The sequence below is a fragment of the Jaculus jaculus genome, chromosome 7 (genome assembly GCF_020740685.1).
Source record: "Jaculus jaculus isolate mJacJac1 chromosome 7, mJacJac1.mat.Y.cur, whole genome shotgun sequence".
NCBI classification, from domain to species: domain Eukaryota; kingdom Metazoa; phylum Chordata; class Mammalia; order Rodentia; family Dipodidae; genus Jaculus; species Jaculus jaculus.
Genome location: NC_059108.1, coordinates 69426015 through 69451321, shown reverse-complemented (window position 1 = coordinate 69451321; position 25307 = coordinate 69426015). Strand labels below are relative to the sequence as shown.

The following is a 25307-nucleotide window of genomic DNA, read 5'->3' as shown; positions in this document are numbered from 1 at the left end:
GCAATTTCTGCCTCCCGAGTGCTGGGATTAAAGGTGTGCACCACCATGCCCCGCTAAAATAGCATTTTATTTATTTGTTTGAGAGAAAGAAGCAGGAGGAGGAGAAACAGAGAGAGAGAATGGGCATTCCAAGGCTTCTAGTCACTGCAAACAAACTCCAGACGCATGTACCACCTTGTGCATCTGGCTTTACATGGATACTGGGGAATAGAATGAAGGTCCTTTGGCTTTGCTGGCTAGTGTCTTGACCACTAAGCCATATCTCTAGCCCTATACCATGTTTTTGTATTTTTATTTATTTATGGGGTGGGGGAGGGCAAAGAGAGAGAGAATGGGTGCACCAGGGCCTCCAGCCACTGCAAACAAACTCTAGACATATGTGCCACCTTGTGTATCTGGCTTATGTGAGTTCTGGGGAATCAAACCTGGGTCCTTAGGCTTCAAGGCAAGTACCTTAACTGCTAAACCATCTCTCCAGCCTTCAGGTTTTTATAGACATGTTAATGCAAGAAAACATCATTTCTTGCCTTTAATGTCACGTTTGTGAAATAGACATAGTATGATAATTCATAAAGTAGAAAAGCATAAAGAGCAGGGTGTGATGGCACATGCCTTTAATCCCAGCACTCAGGAGGCAGAAGGAGGAGGGTCCCCATGAGTTCAAGGCCACCCTGAGACTACATAGTGAACTCAAGGGCTAGAGTGAGACTCTACCTCAAAAAAGAAAGAAATTGAGAATCTCCAGGCATGGTGGTGCACACCTTTAATCCCAGCACTCAGAAGTCTGAGGTAGGAGGATCACTGTGAGTTTAAGGCCACCCTGAGACTACATAGTGAATACCAGGTCAGCTTGGGGTAGAGGGAGACCCCCCTACCTTAGTGGGGGGAAATTGTGAATCATTAAAAACTACCAGAATTGCTAGGGCAGTGTGGCCCACATCTGTAATTCCAGCAGGAATTAGGAAACTGAGGCAGAATGATGGCTGTAAATTCAAGGCCAATATGGGGTATATAAGGAAACCCTGTCTCAAAATTACAAGCAACAGTGAGCTGGGGAGATGGCTCTGTGGACAAAGTGCTTGGGGTGCAAGCTGAATACTTAAAGTCAGATTCCCAGCACCCACGTGCAGTGGGAAATCTGTAATCCCAGCATGTTTACAGGCAAGAAAGGAGGCAGAGACAGGAGAGTCCTTTGGAAGTTCATGAGCCAGCTAGCTTGGCAAAGAGCTACCTCAAACAAGGTGGAAGGTGAGGCCAACACCCAAAAGTTGTCCTTTGACTCAGGCCTATACTCATACACATGAACATACACATAAAAAAAACAAAACAAAACAAGCAACAACAACAAAAAAACCCAGCAGGGCATGGTATCGCATACCTTTGATCCCAGTACTCAGGAGGCAGAGGTAGGAGATTGCTGTGAGTTCAAGGCCAGCCTGGAAAGGCTCCCAAACACACTCCATAACTTTTTTTTTTCCTCGTAAACTTTTCATCAGGTCTAAGCAAAAAGCCTTGAAGAGAAGTCTTGGCCTTTATTTAGGAAAGAAAAGAATATATTACATAAGTGCTTCATCTGTCAATTGACATTTGCCTATTGTTTTTCTTTGACCTTTATTTTTAATTGGGTTTAACCTTTAGTTTCAAGTCTAGCTGCCTCCCAATAACTTTAATGACAGAAAAGCTGTAAATGAATTTAAGTTCTTAGAACAAGTGACTATCTGGCATAGAAAAGCCATTTCTTCAATATGAAGGATGGAAAGAACAAATTAGAGACTATTCTTTAATACCCAAATGTAATTAAAATGCACTATCATATTCAAATCTGAGTATCTCAAAGGCATGGATAGTGCTTTTTTATGCATTTGAGTTTGGTGTGTGTGTGTGTGCATATATGTTCACATGTATGTGGGCAGCATAATTATTGTGTGCATGTATGGAGGCCAGAATTGATGTCAGGTGTCTTCCTCAGTCAGTCTCTGCCTTATTTTATGAGACAGGGTTTTTCACTGTACCTAGAGCCTACTGATGGATGCTAGACTACCTGCCATCAAACTCTGAACACTGCTCTTCCCACCTCCCCACCACTGGGGTTGTAGACCTGTACCATCACCACCAGCCAGCTTTTTTGGGGTGCTGGGGCTCCGAGCTCAGGCACTCATACTTGCACAGCAAACACTTTACCCACCGAATCATCTCCACAACAGCCTTGGTAGTGCCTTTTTTTGTTTTGTTTTGTTTTTCAAGGTAGGGTCTCACTGTAGCTCAGACTGACCTGGAATTCATTATAATAATAAAAAAGTCTTTTGGGGGCTGGAGGGATGGCTTAGCAATTAAGGCATTTGTCTACAAAGCCAAAGGACCCAAGTTCAACTCCCCAGGACCCACGTTAGCCAGATGCACAAAGTGGGACACATGTCTAGAGTTTATTTGCAATGGCTGGAGGCCCTGGTGTGCCCATTCTCTCTCTCTCTCCCTATTTTCTCTCTGTCAATAAATAAATAAAAATTTTAAAACAAAGTTTTTTTTAAAAGATAGGTACAGCCAAGTGTGGTGGTGCACACCTTTAATCCCAGCATTCAGGAGGCAGAGGTAGGAGTCCAAGGCCACCCTGAGACTACATAGTGAATTCCTTTTTTTTTTTTGTTTTTGTTTTTGTTTTTGTTTTTCAAGGTAGGGTTTCACTCTAGCCCAGGCTGACCTGGAATTCCCTATGGAGTCTCAGGGTGGCCTGGAACTAATGGTGATTCGCCTACTTCTGCCTCCCAAGTGCTGGAATTAAAGGTGTGCGCCACCACACCAGGCTTTTTCCTCCTATTATGATGGTCTTATGTAGGTGGTACCAGGCCCTGTGAAGTCATGGATAGCCAGGACATTTTGTGTCTCCAGGAGTGCAGTGTAAGGAGTCCTACCCTTTCTTTGGTGCTTAGTGTTTTTTTTAAATTTATTTATTTATTTATTTATTTATTTATTTATTTATTTATTTATTTATTTGAGAGAGAGAAAGAGGCAGAGAGAGGGAAAGAGAATGGGCATACCAGGGCATCCAGCCACTGCAAATGAACTCCAGACACATGTGCCACCTTATGCATTTGGCTTATGTGGGTCCTGGAGAATTGAACCCAGGTCCTTAAGTTTTGCAGGCAAGTGCCTTAATCACTAAGCAATCTCTCTAGCCCTGCCCACCCCTTCTTTTTCCCCAAGGTAGGGTCTTGCTTTAGCCCAGCCTGACCTGGAATTCACTATGTAGTCTCAGGGTAGCCTTGAACTCATGGCAATCCTCCTACCTCTGCCTCCCAAGTGCTGGGATTAAAGGAGTGTGCCACCATGCCTACCTAGCATGGCCTTTTAAAATTTATTTATTTTTATTTTTAAATTTTATTTATTTATTTTTAATGTGAGACAGAGACAGAATTGGTGTACCCACGCCTATAGTCACTATAATCAAACTCCAGATGTGTGCACCACTTTGTACACATGTGCGACCTTGTGCAATTGTATCACCTCGTGGATTTGGCTTACATGGGATCTGAAGAGTTGAACATGGGTCCCTAGGTTTCATAGGCCAATACCTTAACCACTAAACCATTTCTCTAGCCCCTCCCTTTTGTTTCGTTTTGTTTTTCGAGGTAGATTCTTGCTCTAGCCTAGGCTGACCTAGAATTTGCTATGTAGTCTCAGGTGGCCTTGAACTCACAGCTATCCTCCTACCTTTGCCTCCCAAATTCTGGGATTAAAGGAGTGTGCCACCATGCCCAGTTCCCCTCCTTTTGCTTTAAAAAAAAAAAAAAACAACCCTTATTTATTTATTTGGTTTAAAAAATATTTTATTTATTTATTTGAGAGAGGCAGAGAGGCAGATAGAGAGAATGGGTGCACCAGGGCCTTTAGCAAATTGCAAATGAACCAGACACATGCACCCCCTTGTGCATCTAGCTTACGTGGGTCCTGGGGAATCAAACGGGTCCTTAGGCTTCACAGGTAAATGTCTTAACTGCTAAGCCATTTCACCAGCCCCTATTTTTTGTTTTTTCAAGGTAGGGTCTATAGCCCAGGTTGACCTGGAATTCACTCTGTAGCCTCAGGGTGGCCTCCCAACTCACAGCCATCCTCCTACCTCTGCCTCCTGAGTGCTGGATTAAAGGCGTATGCCACCATGCCCAGCTTTATTTGCTTATTTTTATTTATTTGCAAGCAGAGAGAGGTAGGGAAAGAGATGGAATGAGAATTGGCATGCCAGGGCCCAGTGCCACTGCAAACGAACTCAACACATGTGCCATTTTGTGCATCTGGCTTTACATGGGTACTGAGGAACTGAACCCAGGCCATCAGGCTTTGCAAGCAAGTGCTTTTAACCACTGAGCCACCTCTTCAGCCCTCTTCCTCTCCTTTTAATTATGATATGATATAATTTACAAAGTGATTCTTTTAGGGAATTGTAAACACAAGATTTTGTCAGGAAGCTTTAGGCAGAAAGATTATTTTTTTTTCTAAAATCAAGTATCATTTAAAAGTGACAATATTGAGCCAGGCATGGTGGCACATGCCTTTAATACCAGCACTTGGAAGGAAGAGGTAGGAAGATCACTGTGAGTTCAAGGTCATCCTGAGACTACTGAGACTACATAGGGAATTCCAGGTCAGTCTGGACTAGAGTGAAACCCTACCTCGAAAAACTAAAAAAAAAAAAAAAAAAAAAAAAAAAAAAAAAAAGTGACATTGGGGCTGGAGAGATGGCTTAGCATTTAAGTGCTTGCCTGTGAAGCCTAAGGACCCTGGTTTAAGGCTCGGTTCCCCAGTACCCATGTAAGCTAGATGTATAAGGTGGCACATGCATCTGGAGTTCATTTGCTGGAGTCCCTGGTGCACCCATTCTCTTTCTCTTTGCCTCTTTCTCTATGTCTATTGTCGTTTTCAAATAAATAAATAAAACTAAACAAAAAAATTTTTAAGTCTCAATATTGCCAGGCATGGTGGTGTACTTTTTTTTTTTTTTTTCTGAGGTAGGGTCTCACTCTAGCCCAGGTTGACCTGGAATTCACTATGTAGTCTCAGGTTGGCCTCAAACTCATGGTGATCCTCCTACCTCTGCCTCCTGAGTGCTGGGATTAAAGATGTGTACCACCGCCGGGCCTGCTGGCACACACCTTTAATCCCAGCACTCAGGAGGCAGAGGTAGGAGGATCACCATGAGTTATTATAGGGGCTTGGGAAATGGCTCAGTTGTTTAAGGTACTTGCTTGTAAAACTTGTCTATAATCCCAGCACTTGAGACATAGAGGCAGGAGGATCAGGAGTTTAAGGCCACCCAGGGTTACATGAAACCTTGTCTCAAGCAGGCCATGGTGGCACATGCATTTAATCCTAGCGCTCTGGAAGCAGAGGTAGGAGAATCACTGTGAGTTCTAGGTCAGTGTGGGCTAGAGTGAGACCTTGTCTCAAATTTAAATAAATAAATAAATAAACAGTGAAAGGTTGGTGACACAGTGGCTGCAGTGAACTATGTGTCCCTTACTTAGGAGTCTTACTCTGAATGCATTTATGTGAAAATTTTGGGGGCTGGGGAGATGGCTCAGTTGTTAAAGGTGCTTGCTTGCAAAACCTGCTGGTCTAAGTTCAGTTCCCCAGAATCCATGTAAAGCTGAACACAAAAAGCAGTGCATACATCTGGTGATAGTAGACCTAGCACACCCATACACACTCACATACACATGCAAATAAATATTTTGAACAATATACATTACACTGAAAACAGTAACTGGATTTTGCTTTTTCCTTTGACCTTAATAAAAGTGTACAATTTATCTCTGGACCAGGGGTAATATTTGTTTCCAAGCACTGTTGTGTAGATGAGATTACCTATATAAAGTGTTCTTTTTAAATTTTTTATTTATTTGAGAGAGAGAAAGAGGGAGTGAGAGAATGGGTGTGCCAGGGTCTTCAGCTGCTGCAAACAAACTCCAGAAGCAGGTACCATCATGTGCATCTGGCTTACATGAGTCCTAGGGAATCAAACGGGGTCCTTTGGCTTTGTAGGCAAGAGTGCCTTAAGTGCTAAGCCTTCCCTTTAGCCCTATGAAGTATTCTGAACTCCCTAAAGGTGATGTCAAAGCAATAAAATGGTGTTGGCTATAGATTAGTGGTAGAACGCTTACCTGGCATGCATGTTAGGTTCAATGCTTGGTACAGCAAATAATTTAAAAAGCAATAAAATGGTCATGTGTCTTGGCGCATGCCTTTTGTCGTAGTATTTGGGGAGACAGAGGTAAGAAGGATCACTGTGAGTTCAAGGACCACCCTGAGAGTACCTAATGAATTCCAGGTCAGCCTGGGCTAGAGCAAGACCCTATGTCGAAAAAAATTAAAAAAGAAAATAATACTGTTATTACAGTAAAGATAGGGAAAAGAAGAAGAGGAGACAGACCTTGGGAGGGTCTTTTGAGTACCTTCTGTTTTTAAGGATTTAGAAGGGCTTGGGGTGTCCATGCTTAGGTAAGGGAAGAATGTCTTGGATCTTTGGAAACTGTTCATCAGGGAGGCCCTTGCCATTTCCCTGAAGACTGGGTGTGACACCCAGTGCGCTATGCTAGGGAACTGGAGGACTGACTTGTCCATAGAAGATGGCTTCTGTCTCCCCTGTTTCTGCAGGCCTAGACAGTCGGCCATGGACTGTCCTCCTTCAGCAGCTTCCCTACTCCTCCACAGAATCGACGAGCTGGAGCCTGCTGCTCTTCTGACCACTTTGGATGAGAAAGGACGGTGAATACTGAGGCCAGTGTTCAGCTCAGTGACGTCCATTTGACTGGAGCACTCTTTGGAGCCAGCAGCAGTGTGATCCCAGCTTGCTACTGTGGGCAGCAGTCATGTCCTTCAGTGCGACCATCCTCTTCTCCCCTCCCAGTGGCAGTGAGGCCAGGTGCTGCTGCTGTGCCTGTAAGAGCGAGACTAGCGGGGGCAGCACAGGTTCTCAGGGTGGGAACCCTGGCGGTACCCCCATTACAGTGACAGGACATGGCCTGGCGGTTCAGAACTCCGAGCAGCTCCTGCATATCATCTACCAGCGGGTGGACAAGGCAGTGGGGCTGGCTGAGGCCGCCCTGGGTCTCGCTCGGGCCAACAATGAGTTGTTAAAGCGGCTCCAGGAGGAAGTGGGTGAGCTACGTCAAGGGAAAGGGTGTGCCCCTGATGAAGATGGGGAAAGTCGGGCCCACAGCCCCCCACTCCAGGAGCCTGGACCACTCAAGGAGAGTCCTGGGGAAGGCTGCAAGACTCTGTCTGCCATGGAAGAGGAGTGTGACAGCATGGGCAGCGGGGTGCAGGTGGTGATCGAGGAGCTGCGACAGCTGGGGGCAGCTTCCTCCTCCGTGGGGCCTGGGTCTCTGCCCTTCTCAGCCCCCCAAAGGGACCTGCGGCTCCCAGGATACACGCTGGGGGCTGGCGAGGCCCCGCTGCTCAACCCAGTGAGTATGCTTGCCCGGGCACCGCACCTGCTTTTCCTCTTCCCTCCTTTCTTCTCTGCTTCTTTCCACCTTTAAACTCTCATTTTGTTTGTATTTGTGAGAAAACAGAAGAGCACCTGCTAAAGGGACAGTGAGTATTCCAGTTTGCTTCCTGAACCGTCAGTCTATGGCCAGAAGCTTTTTTTGGAGTGTGTGGTGATGAGTTGCCCTTCCCTTCTCGCAGTAGCTCCACATGGCATGTTCTCACAGTTGTCTCGGCTGCTCCACCTGCTCTGCCCCTCCTGGAGAGAATGCCTGCCACGCACAGACGGCTCATTCATATTTGATCACAGCTTGCCACGGACTTTAGTACACAAATGGAAATGTGGAGGGGAGGGGGCGGAGGTGGAGAAAGGACCAGGTGGGAGGAAAAAGGCACTGGTAATAGGGAAAGGACAGATATAAGAGTAATAGAAAGCAGGTACGGGGATCTCAGATCCCCTTACCTTAGTTCCTGGAGTGCTAGAATTAAAGGCGAGTGACACCATGCTGTTTCCTTTTTTTTAAGACAGGGCCTCACTTTTTAGCTCAGGCTAACCCAAACTTACTATATAGACAAGGCAGGCTTTGCCTGCCTTTTTTTTTTTTTTTTTTTTTTTTGTTGTTGTTTTGTTTTGTTTTTCGAGGTAGAGTCCCACTCCAGCCCAGGCTGACCTGGAATTCACTATGTAGTCTCATGGTGGCCTCGAACTCACAATGATCCTCCTACCTCTGCCTCCCAACTGCTGGGATTAAATGCATACGCCATCACGCCCAGCTTGGCTTTTTATTTTTTTAATATATTTTTATTTATTTATTTGCAAGGAAAGAGAAAAATAGAAAGAGGGAGAGAGAAAGAGAAAGGACACAAAAGGGCTTCTTGCAGCTGCAAATGAACTCCAGATGCATGTACTACTTTTTGCATCTGGCTTTTGTGTGGGTACTGGGTAATCAAACCCAGACCTGAAAGCTTTGCAAGCAAGTGCCTTTAACTGCTGACCCATCTCCCCAGTTCCAAGATCCACCTTTCTTAGCCTCTTGAGTGCCGAGATTATAGGCATGAGCCACCACACTTGGCTATTTTTCTTGTTCCTTTTCTTGGTTGGTTTCCCTTTCCTAACGCCTGGACAAAACACTTTCCTAACTGCATTTCTTTCTTTTACTTTTTTTTTTAAGTCCCTTCCTAAATTTTATTTATGAGAGAGATAAGAGAGAGAGAGAGGCCAATAGAGAAAGAAAGGGGACACCATTCCTCCATTGCAATCAAACTCCAGATGCATGCCCCACTTTGCACATCTGGCTTTATGTGGGTACTGGGGAATCAAACCCTAGTCCTTAAGCTTTGCAGATAAGTGCTTTAACTACTGAGACATCTCTCCAGCCCCCTAACTGCATTTCTTATGCTCAAGAGCAAGCCACAAATAACTATGCACACAGAAGGTGTCAAAACCACTAGAGGTTCTGTACATGCAAGAAATATTTGCCTGATGTTCCCTTAGGAATCCAAGAGAAACATTACCACTGGCAAGACTGCTAGACTGGCCTTTTCTTCACTCAGTTAACTATTCTTAGCCAAAGACTAAGATTGAACAGGTTCAGGGCTGGAGGGTAGCTTAGCAGTTAAGTGCTTGCCTGTGAGGCCAAGGACCCCGGTTAGAGGCTCGGTTCCCCAGGACCCACGTTAGTCAGATGCACAAGGGGGTGCTCGCATCTGGAGTTTGTTTACAGTGGCTGGAGGCCCTGGCGTGCCCAGTCTCTCTCTCTCTCTGCCTGTTTCTGTCTCTCTCAAATAAAAAATAAATAAATAAAAAAAGATTGAACAGGTTCCCTATGCCTGGCTCACTAATAGATTCTTTCTTATGTTCTTAGCTGGAAGACTATGTGGCCTCTGAGGGTACAGTTCAGCGAGTGTTGGTCCCTGCTTATGCCAAACAGCTTTCACCAGCCACACAACTGGCTATCCACAGGGTGTCCTCAGAGACAGGGCCAGAAAATGGAACCAAGCTGCCACTACCTCACCCTGAGGACATGCTCAGTGCTGCTGCCACACTGGACACTGCCTTGGAAGAGTCAGCCCCTGGGAGCACTGGGGAGCTGAGACACTCTCTGGGCTTCATTGGCTCCCCATGCAGAATCAGAGGGAGCGGGCAGAAGAACTCCAGGCGCAAGCGGGACCTGGTACTCTCTGTAAGTGAGCTCTGTTTCCATAATGTTTTTCTTTAGTTGGGAGAAAAATGAAGAGTGGTTTATTTTAAACTCCCAATTTAGATCAAATGGTATCTTGGATCCTACTGGGATGGGAAGGATCAAGAAAAGGTCCCCCCTCCAAAAAAAGGGGGGGGGGCTGGAGAGATAGCTCAGAAGTTAAGTTGTTTGCCTGCAAAGCCTAATGACCCCCAATACTCATGTAAAGCCAGATGCACAAAGTGGTGCATGCATATGAAATTTGATTGCAGCTGCTAGAAGCCCTGGTGCTCCCATTTCTCCCTCTGTCAGGCATGGTGGCACATGCTCTTAATCCCAGCACTTGAGAGGCAGAAGTGGGAATCTGTGAGTTTGAAGTCAGTTTGAAGTAGTGAATTCTTGGTAGGTCTGGGCTAAACCGAGACCCTACCTCAAAAAAGGTGGGTGGCTGGAGAGATGGCTTAGCAGTTAAGGTACTTGCCTGCAAAGCCCAAGGACCCAGGTTTGATTTCCCAATATTCACGTAAAGATGGATGTACAAAGTAGTGCATGTGTCTGAAATTTGTTTGCACTAGCTAGAGGTTGTGCCTATTCTCTTTCTCTCTCCCTTTCACTCACTTTAAAAATTATATATATATAGCTGGGCGTGGTGTTGCACGCCTTTAATCCCAGCACTCGGGAGGCAGAGGTAGGAGGATTGCCATGAGTTTGAGGCCACCTTGAGACTCCATAGTGAATTCCAGGTTAGCCTGGGCTAGAGTGAGACCCTACCTCAAAAAAAATTATATATATATATATATATATATATATATAGTGTGTGTGTGTGTGTGTGTGTTTTGATATTTTGAAGCTGGCTTCAAACTCAATATCCTCCTGCCTCAGACCTGTAAAGTCTGGGATTATAAGCATATGACCTTATGCACAGCCTAATCTAGGTTTTTGTTTGTTTGGTTGGTTTTTAAATTTTTATTTATTTATTTATTTATTTGAGAGTGACAGACACAGAGAGAAAGACAGATAGAGGGAGAGAGAGAGAGAGAATGGGCGCACCAGGGCTTCCAGCCTCTGCAAACGAACTCCAGATGCGTGCGCCCCCTTGTGCATCTGGCTAACGTGGGACCTGGGGAACCGAGCCTCGAACCGGGGTCCTTAGTCTTCACAGGCAAGCACTTAACCGCTAAGCCATCTCTCCAGCCCTGTTTGTTTTTTGAGGTAGGGTCACTGTGTAGCCCAGGCTGGCCTCAAACCTGTAGCAATCCTCCTGTTTCAGCCTCCCAAAAGCTTGTATATAGGCATGAGCTACCATACTACTACACCTGGCTTTTATGTTTTGGATTTCTAGGAGTTAAAATAAAAAAATATTTAGAAAATAAATTTAGTATAGTAATAGTCCTTTTTGTAAAGTGGAGACCAGAGCTTTTAAAAGCAAATAGTCTATTCCTGTGTTAGTAGAGTCATTCAGTCCTAGAGGTAGGAGGATAAACTAGAGATTTCAGAACAGGGAGCTGCTATCAGTTTGGAATGGGGTAACCTCCAATTGAGGGACTTACAAGTAAGCACTTTTAACCATGAGCTGCCTTCCAGCTGATTTGTGATGAACATGTAATCATAAAAATTTTTACAGAAGGAAATATAAAATCTTACATTAAAGCTTGTAGCATCAGTTGCAGAATGAGTCCTGTGACTTTGAGTGGCTGTGGGGTGAGTGAAGAAGATAATGCCATCTTCAGTTTCATTCCCAGAGCATAGAGTTTTGCTTTGTAAGTACTGCTTTTTCTGGCTAGATCTGAACTGATGAGTTAGATTCAGTTCCTGGTACCACTTTGCAGGAGACAAGCCAAAGAGCCCTCTATTACTGATGTGAAATCTCTATGGAAACTATGAGAATCACCCAAATGACTTGGAGGTGTTTAGACCAGACAAGAGAAGACATAGAGTATCCATGAAATATATCTTCAAATATCTCAGGTGGTATTATGTACAAAACTGGTGTCAGATTTTTTGAAGGTAAAATACTTTTTTAATATTTACTTATTTAAGCTGGGTGTGGTGGTGCATGCCTTTAATCCCAGCACTTGGGAGGCAGAGGCAGGATGATCACCATGAGTTCAAGGCCACCCTGAGACTACAGAGTGATTTCCAGGTCAGCCTGGGCTACAGTGAGACCCTACCTCGAAAACAAACAAACAAACAACAACAACAACAAACTATTTATTTGAGAGGGTGACAGAGCAAGAGAGAGAAAGAGAGAGAGGGAGAGAGAGGAAGGGACAGATAGAAAGAATGTGTATGTCAGGGCCTCCAGCCACTGCAAACAAACTCCAGATGCATGTATCACCTTGTACAGCTGGCTTATGCGGGTACTGGGGAATCGAACCTGGGTCCTTAAGCTTAGCAGGCAAGTGCCTTAATGGCTAAGCCATCTTTTTAGCCCAATGTTTCTTTTGAGAGAGGGTTTTATGTGGTATAAACTGGCTGAGGATGACCTTGAACTTCTGATCCTCCTGTCTCTACCTCCTGAGTGGTGAGCTGACAGGTGTGTACCACCATGCCACAGTTTCATGATGTGCTAAGGACTGAACCCTGGACCTTGATCATGCTAGGCAGGCTCTCTACCAACTGAGATATAATCTCAGTTCCTGAAGGTAAAGGGTTTTTTTTGTTTGTTTTTGCTTTTTGGAGTTAGAGTCTCACCTAAGCCCAGGTTGATTTGGAACTCACTTTGTAGTTTCAGGCTGGCCTAAAACTCATGGTGACCCTTTAATCCTAGCACTCGGGAGGCAGAGGTAGGAGGATCACCGTGAGTTTGAGACCACCCTGAAATGATGTAATGAATTGAGGTCAGCTTGAGCTAGAGTGAAACCGTACCTCGAAAATCATATCTATATCTACCTACCTACCTACCTACCTACCTAATTTGTTTATTTATTTATTTATTTGACAGACAGAAAGTGAGGGAGAGAATGGGAATGCCAGAGGCTCCAGCCACTGTGAACTAACTCCAGATGCATGTGCCACCTTGTGCATCCGGCTTATGTGGGTCCTGCAGAATTGAACCGGGATCATTTGGCTTTGCAGGAAAGTGCCTTATCCACTAAGCCATCTCTCCAGCCTATAAATATTAAAAATATATGTATTTTACCTTCAAAAATCTGACACCAAGTTGGGCATGGTGGCACATGCCTTTAATCCCAGCACTCGGGAGGCAGAGGTAGGAGACTCGCCATGAGTTCGAGGCCACCCTGAGACTATATAGTAAATTCCAGGTCCGCCTGAGCTAGACTGAAACCCTGCCTCAAAAAACAACAACAACAACAAAAAAACAGTTTTGTACATAATACCACCTGAGATATGAAGATATATTTCATGTGTGGTAGCGCATACCTTTAAACGCAGCACTCAGGAGGCAGAGGTAGGAGAATCACTGTGAGTTTGAGGCTACCCTGAAAGTACATAGTCATCCTGGGCTAGAGTGAGACCCTACTTCAAAAAAATTATTTTCAGGGGCTTGAGAGATGGTTTAGTGGTTAAGGCACTTGCCTGTGAAGCCAAAGAACCTCAGTTCGATTCCCCATGACCCATGTAAGCCAGATGTACTAGGTGGTGCATGTATCTAGAGTTCGTTTGCAGTGGCTGGAAGCCCTGGTGCACCCATTCTCTCTCTGTCTCCCTCTCTTTCTCTCTCTCAAATAAATAAATAAAAATAAAATATTTTAAAAAATTATTTCAAACAGAAGGAGGTAGAAGACAGACAGATAGAGAGGTAGAATGGGCATGCCAGGGCCTCCAGCCACTGCAAGTGAACTCCAGATGTATGTGTCACTTTGTGCATCTGGCTTTAAGTGGATACTGGGGAATCGAACTTGATCATCAGGCTTTGCAGGCATGTGCCTTAATTCCTAAGCCATCTCTCCAGCCTTTTTTATTTTTTTCTCAATTTTTATTAACATTTTCCATGATTATAAAAAATATCCCATGGTAATACCCTCCCTCCCCCCCACTTTCCCCTTTGAGATTTCATTCTCCATCATATCCCCTCCCCATCTCAATAAGTCTCTCTTTTATTTTGATGTCATGATCTTTTCCTCCTCTTATGATGGTCTTGTGTAGTTAGTGTCAGGTATGGTGAGGTCATGAATATTCAGGCCATTTTGTGTCTGGAGGAGCATGTTGTAAGGAGTCCTACCCTTCCTTAGGTTCTTACATTCTTTCTGCCACCTCTTCCGCATTAGACCCTGAGCCTTGGAAGGTGTGATTGAGATGTTACTCAGTACTCCAGTCACTTCTTTCCAGCACTATGATACCTTCTGAGTCCAACCTTTTTTTTTTTAATTAGTTTATTTATTTCCAAGCAGAGAAAGAGAGGGGGGGGGAGGGAGGGAGGGAAGGAGATAGGAAGAAGAGACAGAGAGAATAGGGGTAAATTTTTTTAACAATTAAAAATGTTCGCCAGGAAGCTGGGTGTGGTGGTGCACATCTTTAATCCCAGCACTCGGCAGACAGAGGTAGGAGGATCACCATGAGTTCAAGGCTACCCTGAGACTACATAGTGAATTCCAGGTCAGTCTGAGCTAGAGCGAGACCTTACCTTGAAAACCCAAAACAAAAAAAATTGTTCATCAGGTCTGGCCTGGTAGCACATGCCTTAATCCCAGCAATTGGGGCAAAGGTAGGAAGATTTCTGTCAAGGCCAGCCTGGAACTAGTGAGCCTGGGCTAGAGTGAAACCCTACCTCTCAAAAAAAAAAAAAAAAAAAAAAAAAAGGCTCAATAGAGGGCTGTAGTGATGGCTCAGTTGGTAAACTTCCTGTTTTGTTTTTTTTTTTTTTCCTGAGGTAGGGTCTCACTCTAGTCCAAGCTGACATGGAATTCGCTATGGACTCTCAGGGTGGCCTCGAACTCACAGCGATCCTCCTACCTCTGCCTCCCGAGTGCTGGGATTAAGGGCGTGCGCCACCATGCAGGGCAGCAGTTGGTAAACTTCTTACTGTGTATCATGAGGACCTGAGTTCAGATCCTTAGCACCAGGTAAAAGCCAGTATGGCGGCACGTGCCTATTATCCCAGTGCTCAAGAGGTATAGACAGGCCTATCCTTGTGGCAAGCTGGTTAGCAAGTCTAGCTGAATTGGTGAGTTTCAGGTTCAGTGAGAAATCCTGTCACAAAAAAAATAAGGTGGAAAGCAATGGACAAAGACAGCTAACATTGACTTGCGGTCTCCACACATGTGCGTACACATGCATATATACATACACGTGAAAAAAAAATTCATAGAATAAGCAAAGAAAGTTGAAGCCATTGCCAGGTGTGGTGGTGCACACCTTTAATACTTAATACTTTAGCACTTGGGAGGCAGAGGTAGGAGGATCGCTGTGAGTTCGAGGCCATCCTGAGACTGCATAGTGAATTATTCTAGGTCAGCCTAAGTTAGAGTGAGACCCTACCTCGAAAAACAAAACAAAACAAAACAACAAAAAAAAGCTGAAGCCATCATTAGATGTGTTTTAGCAAAACAGGAAGCTGTTTAACACCAGAAAAGGAAGCTCGTGACAGTCTTTTTTTTTTTTTTTTTTTTTTTTTTTTTGGTTTTTCGAGGTAGGGTCTCACTCTGGCTCAGGCTGACCTGGAATTCACTATGGAGTCTCAGGGTGGCCTCGAACTCACGGCGATCCTCCTACCTCTGCCTCCCGAGTGCTGGGATTAAAGGCGTGCACCACCACGCCCGGCTCTCGTGACAGTCTTCATGGTGCTTTCCAATTAACATTTCTGTTATTTTAGATTTGTGTTTTTCAAACCCTCATATGTGTACCTCTGGGACTTATGATAATGTGCAAAGAGATACATAAAGCCGTAGCTAAAGCTGTGACATGTTCTTGGGTCATCAATTCTACTAGATTTCAGAAGACTTTTAAAAATGTGCCTATAGTTTATTTGAGAGACAGAGTGAAAGAGGCAGAGAGAGATGGGTGGCGGGGCAGGAGGTTTGGGAGAATGGGTACACCAGGCCTCCAGCCACTGCATATAAACTCCAGATGCATCTGGGTTTATGTGGGTACTGGGGAATCAAACCTGGGTCCTTTGGCTTTATAGGCAAGCGTCTTAATGGCTAAACTATCTCTTCAGCCCCAGAAGACTAATTTTGTGTGTGTGTGTGTGTGTGTGTGTGTGTGTGTGATTTTTTTCAAGGTAGGGTCTCACTGCAGCCCAGGCTGATCTGGAATTCACTATAAGACTCATGGCAATCCTCCTACCTCTGTGTTGCAGTCCAGTTCGCATTGCTGTTAGAAATCACCTAACCAAGAGCAGCTTCTGGGAAAAAGAGATTTATTTTGGCTTACAGGCTTGAGGGGAAGATCCACGATGGCAGGGGAAAAAGATAGCATGAGCAGAGGGTGGACATCAACCCCTGGCCAACAGAAGGTGGACCACAGCAACAGGAGGGTGTGCCAAACACTGGCATTTGGACACAGGCTATAAAGCCCTTATGCCCGCCCCCAACAATACACTCCCTCCAGGAGGCATTAATTCCCAAATCTCCATCAGCTGGGAACCTAGCATTCAGAACACCTAAGTTTATGGGGGACACCTGACTCAAACCACCACACTCTGCCTCCCAAGTGCAGGAATTAAAGGCGTGTGCCACTATGCCTGGTTAAAAAGAATATTTAATTCATTTTTTTATTTGAGAGAGAGAAAGAGGGAGATAAGGAGAGAGAGAGAATGGGCATTTTAGGGCCTCCAGCCACTGCAAATGAACTCCAGATGCATACACCATCTCATGCATCCGGCTTTATGTTGGTACTGGGGAATTGAACCTGGGTCCTTTGGCTTTGCTGGCAAGTGCCAAGGGGGCACACGCGTCTGGAGTTCGTTTGCAGTGGCTGGAAGGCCTGGCACGCCCATTCTCTCTCTCCCCCCCTTTCTCTGTAAAATGAATAAAAATAAAATAATTTTTAAAAAGTGAAGCCTTAAGCTGCATGGAGTTGTGAGGTGATTAATTCCCTTCTCAGAAAACCTCTCAAAGGTTCTGTAATATGTCCTTCCTCAGGTGGTCTCCACCAGGAGCCAGCGACTACACACCCCACCAACTCCGTCTTCCCCCTACAGCGTCTGCTGAGGCAACAGTCACTTCTCTTGAGTTTCTTTCTTTCTTTCTTTCTTTCTTTCTTTCTTTCTTTCTTTCTTTCTTTCTTTCTTCCTTCCTTCCTTCCTTCCTTCCTTCCTTCCTTCCTTCCTTCCTTCCTTCCTTCCTTCCTGCTTTCCTTCCTTCCTTCTTTCTTTCTTTCTTTCTTTCTTTCTTTCTTTCTTTCTTTCTTTCTTTCTTTCTTTCTTTCTTTCTTTCTTTTTTTTTTTTTGAGGTAGGGTTTCACTGTAGCCAAGGCTGACCTGGAATTCACTATGTCATCTCAGGGTGGCCTCAAACTCATGATAGTCCTCCTACCTCTGCCTGGGATTAAAGACGTGCCACCATGCCCAGCTTCTCTTGAGTTTGATTTGAATTTCTGAAGGTATCAAGCAGCTGCAAAGTGGGTGATGAGACCTAGTGAGGTATGCCTGTGGAAGAGTCTTTCTCCCCCTTACCTCAGATGGCTGTTTGCCCACTGCTAAGTATACCTGGGTATGGTGTAGGGGGTGAGAGTCCTCACCCCTTCTGAGCTGGAGCCACCATGGCCATGTGGGGTAGATTTTAGCCTCTGTGGGGATCTAGAGGTTTGTTGGCTGGGGCTTGATTCTCTCCACTCAACACTGCTAGCATCTGTTTTCCAAAGTGTGGTTAAATTAGTGCTAAGAATCATTGTCTTTTTCCTGAGGAGAAAACTGTTAAGTTGATGAGGGGTCCCCACTGTGTGCCAGAGCAAACCCTGCCCCCAGTCTGTGCTGATAACATGTTGTGGTTTCTGTGTGTTCAAGTCCTCAAGCTAGATAGCATAAGACAGGCCTAATGAACACTTTTTCAGTAGTTTCCTTCTTTTCCTTTACAATTTACAAAAGTAAAACATTTATTACTGTCTGACTTAATGTAAAATGATTCTGAATCAATGTAAATAAGATGATCTACTACAAAATATATTTAAAACTTAAAAAAAAAGTAGAAGTTTGGGCTGGAGAGATGGCTTAGAGTTAAGCGCTTGCCTGTGAAGCCTAAGGACCCCGGTTCGAGGCTCAGTTCCCCAGGTCCCACGTTAGCCAGATGCACAAGGGGGGCACACGCATCTGGAGTTCGTTTGCAGAGGCTGGAAGCCCTGGCATGCCCATTCTCTCTCTCTCCCTCTATGTCTTTCTCTCTGTGTCTGTCGCTCTCAAATAAATAAAAGTTAAAAAAAAAAAAAAAGTAGAAGTTCAAGGTCAGGCTGGGAAAATGGTTTAGCAGGTGCTTGTCTGCAAAGCCAAAGGACCCAGGATCAATTCCCCAGTACCCACATAAAGCCATATGCACAAGGTGGTGCAAGTGTCTGGAGTTCATTTGCAGTAGTTAGAGGTTCTGGCATGCCCTTCTTCCTTCTCTCTGTCTCTGCCTCTTTCTCTCTCTTCCAAATGAATAAATTAAAAAAAATATTTTTTAAGAGCTGTGCATGGTGGCAAATGCCTTTAATCCCACCACTAGGGGGGCAGAGGTAGGAGGATTACCATGAGTTTGAGGCTACCTGAGACTACATAGTTAATTCCAGGTCAGCCTGGGCCAGAGTGAGACCTCTACCTCGAAAAACAAAACAAAACAACAACAACAATAATATATATATATATATATGTATATACACACACACACACACACACACGGCAAGTTCACATATTTTAGTTCACTATTTATTTATTTGAAAGAGAGAAGAGAACCAGAGAAAGACAGAGAATGAGCACACACCAGGGCCTTTAGCCACTGTAACCAACTCCAGACGCATATGCTACCTTGTATATCTGGCTTACATGGGTCCTGGGAAATCAAACCTGGGTCCTTTGGCTTTGCAGGCAAGCACCTTAACCACTAAGTAATCTCTCCAGCCAAATAAATAAAATATTTAAATAAGCAGTTTAAGGTTATCTCTGGCTACATAGTAAGTTCCATAACAGCCTGGGCTGCCTAAAGAAAAAAAAAAGGTACCTAGGCAATAAAAAGGATTTAGGTAGAAAATCCCCATAGGGACAATGCCCTTTCCCTTAGAGAGCCAGTGGAAGGTTTATTTATTTATTTGAGAGAAAGAGGCAGGTAGAGAAAATGGGCATGCTAATACCCACTCCTGGCTTCTTCTTTTTTTTTCTTCAGTTTTTCAAGGTAGGGTCTCGCTCTAGCCTAGGATGACTGGAATTCACTATATACTCTTAGGATGGCCTTAAACTCATGGCAATCCTTGTACCTCTGCCTGCCAAGTGCTAGGATTAAAGATGTGTGCCACCAATCCCAGCTCTTTTTTCCTTTTTTGTTTTGTTTTTGTTTGTTTGATTCTGTTTTTTTCCCCCCCTCCTAGAAATTGGTCCACAATGTACATAACCACATCACCAATGACAAGAGATTCAATGGCTCTGAAAGGTATGGTCCCTCGAGGGAAAAGATTCCAAGGCACTTTGCTAAGGAGAGGGAAACAAAGGGGGTGCTCCACTAGAAGGAGGCCAGGGCCATTTTCCCTGATATCTGGTCTCAGGCCAAGGAATTTGCCACAGATTGCTAGGTGCTGGGCATCTCTTTTCCTCTGTCTCTTCCAAAGATCTCTACCTTATTTCTTTTCCCTTCATGGCAGCATCAAGTCTTCTTGGAACATTTCTGTAGTGAAGTTCCTTTTGGACAAGCTCAAGCAGGAGCTGGTGACCAGTCCTCACAATTACACTGATAAAGAGCTGAAAGGTGAGAAAACTGAGTTAACTCCTCCCTTTCCTCCCACTCCCCCATTCTTGGTCAGAGGAGTAAAGGCATGGGATGACTTAGGTGACATTGAAAATAGTGCATTATCTGGTTGTGGTAGCTACTCTGGAGGCTGAGGCAAGAGGGTCACTTTGAGTCCAAAGCTAGCCTGGGTTACATAGTGAGTTCTAGGCCCACCTAAGCTATATATGTAAAAAAGTAAACAATGCTTGTAATTGTGTCTTAAAACTTTAAAACTTTTTTCCCCTCTTCATCTCACGTAGAATTTATTCATCTGATTGATTACTTCAAATCACCTTTTTTTTTGAAGCAGAGTCTAACTTTAGTCCAGGTTGAACTGGAACTCACTTTAGTCCAGGCTGGCCTGGAATTCACAGCACTCCTCCTACCTTAGTCTCCAAAGTGCTGAGAATAAAGGAGTGTGCCACCTTGCTCAGGCTGACCTGGAACTCACTCAGTGGCTCAGGCTGGCCTTGAACTCACAGTGATACTCCTGCCTCAGCCTCCTAAATCTAGGATTACAGATGTGAGGTACCATGCCCAGCTTCAAATTGTCTTTTATTCTCCTACTCAATTTGAAATGAAAGTGAGAAAAAGAAAGGACGAGAGTACCATCATTGTTTATATAGAGCCTGAATCTGGGTCAGAAGCCAGGTCTGTCCTTTTGTCCCTAAGTACGACATCCTGGGTTTCCTTCTTTTCTTTTCTCTCTCTCTCTCTCACTCTCTTTTTTTATCCTGGGTTTTCTATGTTCTTTAGTCTACTCTGCTTTGTGTATATTTTCTTGTTTTTTTTTTTAATTTTATTTTTATTTTTGTTTATTTATTTGCGAGCGACAGCTAAAGAGGGGGAGAGAGAGAGAGAGAGAGAGAGAGAGAGGGAGAGAATGGGTGCTCCAGGACCTCCAGCCACTGCAAACAAACTCCAGATTCATGTACCACCTTGTGCATCTGGCTTACATGAGTACTAGGGAATCGAACCTCAAACACGGGTCCTTAGGCTTCACAGGCAAGCACTTAACCTCTAAGCCATCTCTCCAGCCCCTGTATGTTTTCATTAACTTTTTAAAGATATATTTTAAAATTCTTTTATTATTTATTTATTTATTTATTTGAGAGAGAGAAAGAGAGAAAGGCAGAGAGAGAAGCAGAGAGAGGGAGAATGGGTACGTAAGGACCTACAACCACTGCAAATGAACTCCAGATGCATGCACCACCTTGTGCATCTGGCTTACATGGGTCTTGGGGAATCAAACTGAGGTCCTTTGGCTTTGCAGGCAAGTGCCTTAACTGCTAAGCCATCTCTCCAGCCCCTAATTTTTTTTAATTAAAATTTTTTTTTTAAATTTATTTATTTGCTATCAGAGAGAGAAAGAGAGAGGAGGTGGGGGGGGGGGAGAATGGGCACCCAGGGCCTCCAGCCACTGCAAACAAACTCCAGATGCATGTGCTCCTTGTGCCTTTTTTATTTTTTTAAATTTATTTATTTGAGAGCAACAGACAGAGAAAGAGGCAAGTAGAGAGAGAGAGAGAGAGAGAATGGGCATGCCAGGGCTTGCAGCCATGGCAAATGAACTCCAGATGCAAGCGCCCCCTTGTGCATCTGGCTAATGTGGGTCCTGGGGAACTGAGCCTTGAACCAGGGTTCTTAGGCTTCACAGGCAAGTGCTTAACCACTAAGCCATCTCTCCAAGCCTTGTTTTGTTTTGTTTTGAGGTAGGATCTCGCTCTAGCCCAGGCTGACTTGGAATTCACTATATATTCTCAGGTGGCCTCCAACTCACAGTGATCCTCCTACCTCTGCCTCCTGAGTGCTGAGATTAAAGGTGTGAGATACCACACCTGGTTTTACTCTGTTATTTGTACCTAATGCTGAAGTACTATGAAAACTTATGTTACCAAGTAAATAAATAAATAAAATATGTGAGGGGGGGAGAGAGGGAATTACCATGGGATTTTTTTTTATAATCATGGAAAATGTTAATAAAAATTTAAAATAAATAAATAAAATAGAAATGTGCTGGGTGTGGTGGCTTTAATCCTAGCACTTGGTAAGCTAAGGTAGGAAGATTGTTGTGAGTTTGAGGTTTGTCTGAGACTAATTCCAGGTTAGCCTGGGCTAGATTAAGATCCCATCTCAAAATAACAACAACAAACAAACAAAAACCCTACTTCTGCTAATAGGGCTGGAGAGATGGCTTTAGTGGTTAAGGCGCTTGCCTTCAAGGCCTAAGGACCCATGTTCAACTCTCCAGGTCTGGCATAAGCCAGATGCACGAAGTGATGCAAGCATCTGGAGTTCGATTGCCATAGCTGGAGGCTCTGGCATGCCAATTTGTTCTCTCTCTCTTGCTCCTTCACTTTCTCTCTAATAAAAAAATTGCAAGGAAATAAAAAGTACTTGTAGCTGAGTGTGATGGCACACTCCTTTAATCCCAGCACTCAGGAGGCAGAGGTAAGAGGATGGTTATGAACTCAAGGCCAGTCTGAGCCAATGAGTGAGTTCCAGGTCAGCCTGGGCTAGAGCAAGGCTCTACCTTGAAAGATCAAAACAAAAAGAACTTGAAATCTATTAGTGAGGTGGCAGTGGACGTAGGGTTAATGAAAGAAGTTTAATGCACAGCAGGGATTGGAGTTATCTTTTTTTTCAAATATTTTATTTATTTATTTATTGGAGAGAGAGATACAGAAATAGGCACATAGAGAGAGAGAGAGAGAGAGGGAGAGGGAGAGGGAGAGAAAGGGTGTGCCAGAGCCTCTTGCCACTGCAAATGAACTCCAGATGTGTGTGTCCTCTTGTGCATCTGGCTTGCGTAGGTTCTGGGAAGTCAAACCTGTGTCCTTTTGCTTTGTAGGCAAGCACCTTAACCACTAAGCCATCTCTCCAGCCCTGGACTTATCTTTTTGCAGTGGGAGATATTCGTGAGGACTTAGTGTTGGAGATGGAGGTGGGCATAGGGCACTAAATCAAAGAGGACTGAAGAGAAATGCTGGTGGATTTGCCAGAAAGCCAATTCCAACTCAATAGTGATGCTAATCTCCCATTCAATAAGCAATGTTGAGGCTGGGGACCACTGCCGTAGAAGACCCTATTCCTTGCTGTCTCCCCTCTCTCCTCCCAGGAGCCTGTGTGGCCTACTTCCTTACCAAGAGGCGTGAGTACCGCAACTCCCTGAACCCTTTTAAAGGACTAAAGGAAAAAGAGGAAAAAAAACTTCGAAGTCGCAGATACAGGGTAGGTCTCTAGGCATTTCAGGATGCTAAACCCTGTTGACTCCACATGCTAATTAAGTCACACTGTGAAGGGCCAGAGGACATGGCATCTGAGAATAGGGTTGACAGGTTGGAAGGTAGGCAGACAGAGACAAAGAGTGAGCCAATTATTTTTTTTTCTTAATATTTTATTTATTTGCAAGCAAAGAAACAGAGAGAGAGAGACAGAGAGTGAGGGAGAGAGAGAATGGGCAAGCCAGGGCTTCTTGCAGCTGCAAACAAGTGGATGCATGCACGCACTTTGTGCGTTTGGCTTTACATGAGTACTGGGGAATGAAACCCAGGCCATTAGGCTCTGCAGGCAAGTACCTTAACCACTGAGCAATTTCTCCAGCCCCAGTGAGCCAGTTCTAAGATTTGCCTTGGGGACTGTGTTCACTTAGGCACAGATTTTCCAATGTCTTCAGCCCTACCTCAATTCTGCCAGTGCATTCTGGTTTTCTTCCTAATCTGTCCTGGGGTCCTACCATAGCTTTTTGCCAACCGATCCAGTATTATGAGGCATTTTGGACCGGAGGACCAACGCCTGTGGAAGGATGTGACTGAAGAGCTGATGTCAGATGAGGAGGACAGTCTTAATGAGCCCGGCGTCTGGGTGGCCCGTCCTCCACGTTTCAGGGCCCAGCGACTCACAGAGCTCTGCTACCACCTAGATGCTAACTCCAAGCATGGCACCAAAGCCAATCGTGTATACGGGCCTCCCTCAGACAGGCTGCCTTCTGCAGAAGTCCAGCTCCTTCCACCCGAGCTGTACAACCCTAATTTCCAAGAAGAGGAAGAGGAAGGAACCAATGAGAATGGACCTATCTCCCCATCTTTTGACCAGCCTCATAAGACTTGCTGTCCTGACTTGAACTCTTTCATCGAAATCAAGGTGGAAAAGGACGAGTGAAGTCTGTAACTAGACTCACTGGCTTCTGATACTCCACATGCCCCAGAAATGGGTGGCTCACTCAGAACAAGGCTGAGAGAGCAAGCCTGCTTCTCCTGTCTTGGTGAGAGAACAGAATTCAGTGGGATGGGGGCATTCCCCACTGCATATTCCTAAACTAAAAGGTGCCTCAGGAGCCTGGGATGAGAAAAGGAGGATGAGTCAAAGAAACAAGAGTCTTTGATATATGTCTCTGTCTCTGAGTTTGTTTTCCTCCATTTCTGTGTCCCTTTACCTTCACCCCATTTCACTGAAAGCTCAGGAAGGAGTGCTAATTCTTTTTTTGTTTTTTTGAGGTAGGGTTTCACTCTAGCCCAGGCTGACCTGAAATTCACTATGCAGTCTCAGGGTGGCCTCGAACTCACAGTGATCCTCCTACCTCTAACTCTGGGATTAAAGGCATGCGCCACCATGCCTACCAAGTACTATTTCATATCCTTTTATTTTTATTTATTTATTTGAGAGCAACAGACAGAAAGAGGCAGAGAGAGAGAATGGGCACGCCAGGTCCTCCAGACGCATGCGCCACCTTGTGCATCTGGCTTACGTGGGTCGAACAGAGATCCCTAGGCTTCACAGGCAAGTGCTAAACCGCTAAGCCGTCTCTCCATCTCTCCATCCGTCTTATCTTTTTGCTTCTTTATGACTGGTTTTGCTGTGCAGTGAAAGCAGCAGAGCAGTCCTGGGGAATACTGCCACCTGGTGGCAAGTTTCAGATAGTCATGGGCTTGATTTTTCTGAGCAATGGAACATGGGCTTCCTCACTATCTGGAATTGAAATGTAGGTATGACAGTTACTGTTCCATGGATGATGATGATGATGATGATGATGATTTTGGTTTTTCGAGGTAGGGTCTCACTCTAGCCCAGGCTGACCTGGAATTCACTACGTAGTCTCAAGGTAGCCTTGAACTCACAATGATCCTCCTACCTCTCTGCCTCCCGTGTGTTGGATTAAAGGCCTGCACCACCATGCCTGGCTTTAATTTTTTTTCTTAAATAGTCCATCCAGTCGGGCACCCTGAGACTACGTAGTGAATTCCAGGTCAGCCTGGGCTAGAGTGAAACCCTTCCTGAAAAACAAACAAAACAAAGCAACAACAAATAAGCTACTTTCTATGTAATTTAGGATGCCCTTGAATTTCTTATCTTTCTGACTCTACCTCCCAAGTGCTGGGATTATAGGCATTCACTACCACCATAACCAGTGGTGGGGGTTGAACCCAGAACCTTGTGCATTCCACCTACCTCTGTCTCCTGAGTGCTGGAATTAAAGGTGTGTGTACCACCATATCTGGCCAACTGGTTGGTGTTTTAAGACTGAATCTCCCTCTGTGGCCCAGGTTGTCCTGAACTCATTATGTAAGACCAAGCTGGCCTTGAGCTCTTTATAATCCACCTGCCTCAGGAAAATTATTATTATTACTATTATATATATTTTTTTTTTTTCGGTTTTTCAAGGTAGGGTCTTGCTGTAGCCAAGCTGGCTTGGAATTCACTATGTAGTCTCAGGCTGGCCTTGAACTCACAGTGATCCTCCTACCTCTGCCTCCTGAATGCTGGGATTAAAGGTGTGCACCACCACTCCCAGGCA

The 25307-nt window shown here is 44.7% G+C and overlaps 1 protein-coding gene across 9 annotated transcripts in view; it reads left to right on the top strand.

Moving 5' to 3' along the window:
• Positions 1–23901, top strand: part of C7H14orf93 (chromosome 7 C14orf93 homolog) — a 47234-nt gene extending 23333 nt beyond the window's left edge. For 5 of the 9 annotated variants that reach the window (XM_045154484.1, XM_045154483.1, XM_045154486.1 and 2 more), the window contains exons 2-7: positions 6646–7457; positions 9345–9662; positions 19119–19180; positions 19389–19492; positions 22632–22744; positions 23255–23901. In XM_045154484.1, coding sequence (XP_045010419.1) covers positions 6861–7457; positions 9345–9662; positions 19119–19180; positions 19389–19492; positions 22632–22744; positions 23255–23674 — 1614 coding nt within the window. In that variant the 5' untranslated portion in view covers positions 6646–6860 and the 3' untranslated portion in view covers positions 23675–23901. The remainder of the gene's footprint in view (positions 1–6645; positions 7458–9344; positions 9663–19118; positions 19181–19388; positions 19493–22631; positions 22745–23254) is intronic. The other 4 variants (XM_045154488.1, XM_045154489.1, XM_045154490.1 and 1 more) reach the window with 1 other exon arrangement.
• Positions 23902–25307: the final 1406 nt, after the last annotated feature.